This window comes from Nothoprocta perdicaria, unplaced genomic scaffold, assembly GCF_003342845.1.
Source record: "Nothoprocta perdicaria isolate Ctin4 unplaced genomic scaffold, notPer1 scaffold_369, whole genome shotgun sequence".
NCBI classification, from domain to species: Eukaryota; Metazoa; Chordata; class Aves; order Tinamiformes; family Tinamidae; genus Nothoprocta; species Nothoprocta perdicaria.
Window position 1 is genome coordinate 24,635 of NW_020455609.1, and position 2,617 is coordinate 27,251.

The 2,617-nt window shown below is 50.8% G+C and overlaps 1 protein-coding gene across 1 annotated transcript in view; it reads left to right on the top strand.

The window, feature by feature from the left end:
- LOC112951730 (protocadherin gamma-B2-like) overlaps positions 1-585 on the top strand; it is a 14,031-nt gene extending 13,446 nt beyond the window's left edge. Inside the window, exon 5 of the mRNA XM_026044490.1 lies at positions 1-585. Coding sequence (XP_025900275.1) covers positions 1-585 — 585 coding nt within the window.
- Positions 586-2,617: the final 2,032 nt, after the last annotated feature.

The window sequence follows — 2,617 nt, forward strand, 5'->3', positions numbered from 1 at the left end:
CTCGTGGTGCTGGTGAAGGACCACGGGCAGCCGGCGCTGTCGGCCACGGCCACGCTGCACGTGGTGCTGGCCGAGAGCTTGCAGGAGGCGCTGCCGGCGCTGAGCGAGCGCGCGGCGGGCGCCGAGGCGCCGTCGGACTTGCAGTTCTACCTGGTGCTGGCGCTCGCGCTGCTCTGCGCCTTGCTGGTGCTGAGCGTGGCGCTGGCCGTGGCGGCGCGGCTGCGGCGCGCCGGGCCGCCCGCCGTGCTGCGCTGCCTGCGCGCCGAGCGCTTCTCCGTGGGCGGCGCCGCCTTCCCGGCCGACTTCTGCGAGGGCACCTTGCCCTACTCGTACAACCTGTGCGTGGCGCCGGCACGCGCCGTGGCCGAGTGCGCTTTGGTGCCGGCGCCGCTGCCCAGCCGCGCCGTCGACGACCTTCTCAGCGGGGACGCGCCCGCCATGCTCACGCCCGGCAGCAGCTGTGTCCCAGCAGAGCCGCCCGCGGATCTCGATGCCGTGCAGGTCTGTAAGATCGTCTTCTGCGTGCTTTCGGTGTTCTGTTATAATCCCTGTTCCTTCGTTTATAATTTTGATAATCTTCAGTAATCATCGGTATGTAAGACACTATACTCGTTGTCTTCGTTATCTTCCCATCAAATACTTTCGTGCATATGCACTTTTTTTCCGGCGCTCCGGGTGGCTACGGCGGCTTCTGCCTTTTTCTCTTCCCTGCTGCATTGGAAATGGCTGGTCGCTTTTCTCGTGACTCGCTGCAGGAAGTGATACACGGCGCCTGGCCGCGTCACCAGGAAATGAGTGAATCGGTTTCCTCACGAGACTCCGCGCCTGGTAGTAGCACTCCTTAAAGAGACGAGCGTCATTAAGGGCGAGGGTGGATCCTCACTATATGTGTGGTCTTCTAAGGTCTTTTGTTTCTGCGTGTGGGGAGTACGCGATTGAGAATGAGATTTCAGACTGATTCCTAGTTTTCGCTGTGTTCAGTGCACCGGGGCTGCGTGTGCTCGTGGGATGTGTAGAGGGACGCAAGACGGGTAGGGGTAGAGTCTGTGTGTGCTCTGTGACTCGCTGCGGGAAGTGAAAGACGGCGCCCCTCACATCATCGGGAAACGCGAGCGTCGTTTCTTTRGGAGGATCTGGCCGTAGGAGTAGCTCTACTTACAGACTTAAAGAGATCCTCTCTGTCACCTGACAGAGAAAGCTTTATGCATGTTATGGTGTGACCCGAAAAGAAAAAGAATGTGACACATGAATTCCAATGAATATAAAAATTCTTGGTGGGTATATACGACAAGTAGCTCCTCTCCTCTCCTCTCCTCTCCTCTCCTCTCCCGCAAGTAGCTTCTTTTCTTTCTCAGATCCATGTATCTCCACCTTGTGAAGGTATGCCCATGGAAGTAGCACTGTTTGACGTGATATGCCATGATATTTAGGAAGAGTAAAGTGACCTTCACTAACCTTCACTTCTGAGATATTCTGAGGTATTCTGCTTCTGCATGTGGGATAAATGCAAGAGAGATTTCCTGATTTTTTTTTTTTTTTACTTGATTGGTAGCATTGCAGGTTGAACCGGTGGTTGCTGTTTTTTTAGCAATGTATTCTCCACAGGAGGTGTGAATGTGCTTGTTAATTGGGCGACGGGCGCCTGGCTGAACCCATCCTCATCTCACGCTGTCTTTAGTGCCCTCGCYTTGGCACGAARAGTGGTGATTGTGTTCTGCTTTTGYGGTGTTCCTGTCGAACGTCCCCCCTTTAGATCAGGGCAGTTGCATGAGGAGCAGATCTGTGTGACGAGGAGTGAAGTCATGGTTGTCTTCTTTAGACTTGTCTATCTTATCAACGAACTYTCTGCTCTGATCTTTAAAACCACAATGCGAGCCTAGYRGTTATGTTGATAGCATTTCTGTGGCCGGTGAATGAGTTATTACGGGAATGAGTTTTATTGGCTGATGATTATGTATGCTTTGAGGGGAGAGATTGGAAAAGAATCTCCAGGATCCAAAATTGAGACAGACCTACTATCTTGTTCAAATGATTTCTTAGTGACTCAGACTTTCTCTAGTGATATAGACCTAAAATTTATTCTTGTCTATTCACTTAGTGATGGCTGTGCCTTTGTGATCCTTTCATCCATTTTCCCTTCCAGATTTATATCCTTTCTCCATMGTGCAATTTAACATTCGTTCTCTATATTCCTTTCACGGGGGAGCTGGAACTTATGCCTGACTTGGAACTGAGCAAGAAGGTTCACCAGTTGCTAAGACTGACTCGTCTGAAGCACGGCAAATCTGTGAACTATATTKGCTATTTGTCTTGAACTCTCAGAATATGATCTGGCGCTCTTAGTCACTACATATTCCCTCTTCTTTTGTCCCTTCCAAATGATGTTTTAAGGAGGTCTGAGAGGTATCACCTTGCATTTTCTGGCTTTCCCTATGAGAAACAGAGGATGATCCCTCCAAGACAGTCGAAGTGTAAGAGATGGGAAGATGGGATATTCTGTGCCATTGCTGAGTTGAGATATCCTTGCACTGTTCTCAGTCCTCATTTTATTACCCATCTTAGTACTCATCTTACTAGTCTATGTGGATATTGCAGAGGCATGTTGCTCTGGAGTTAT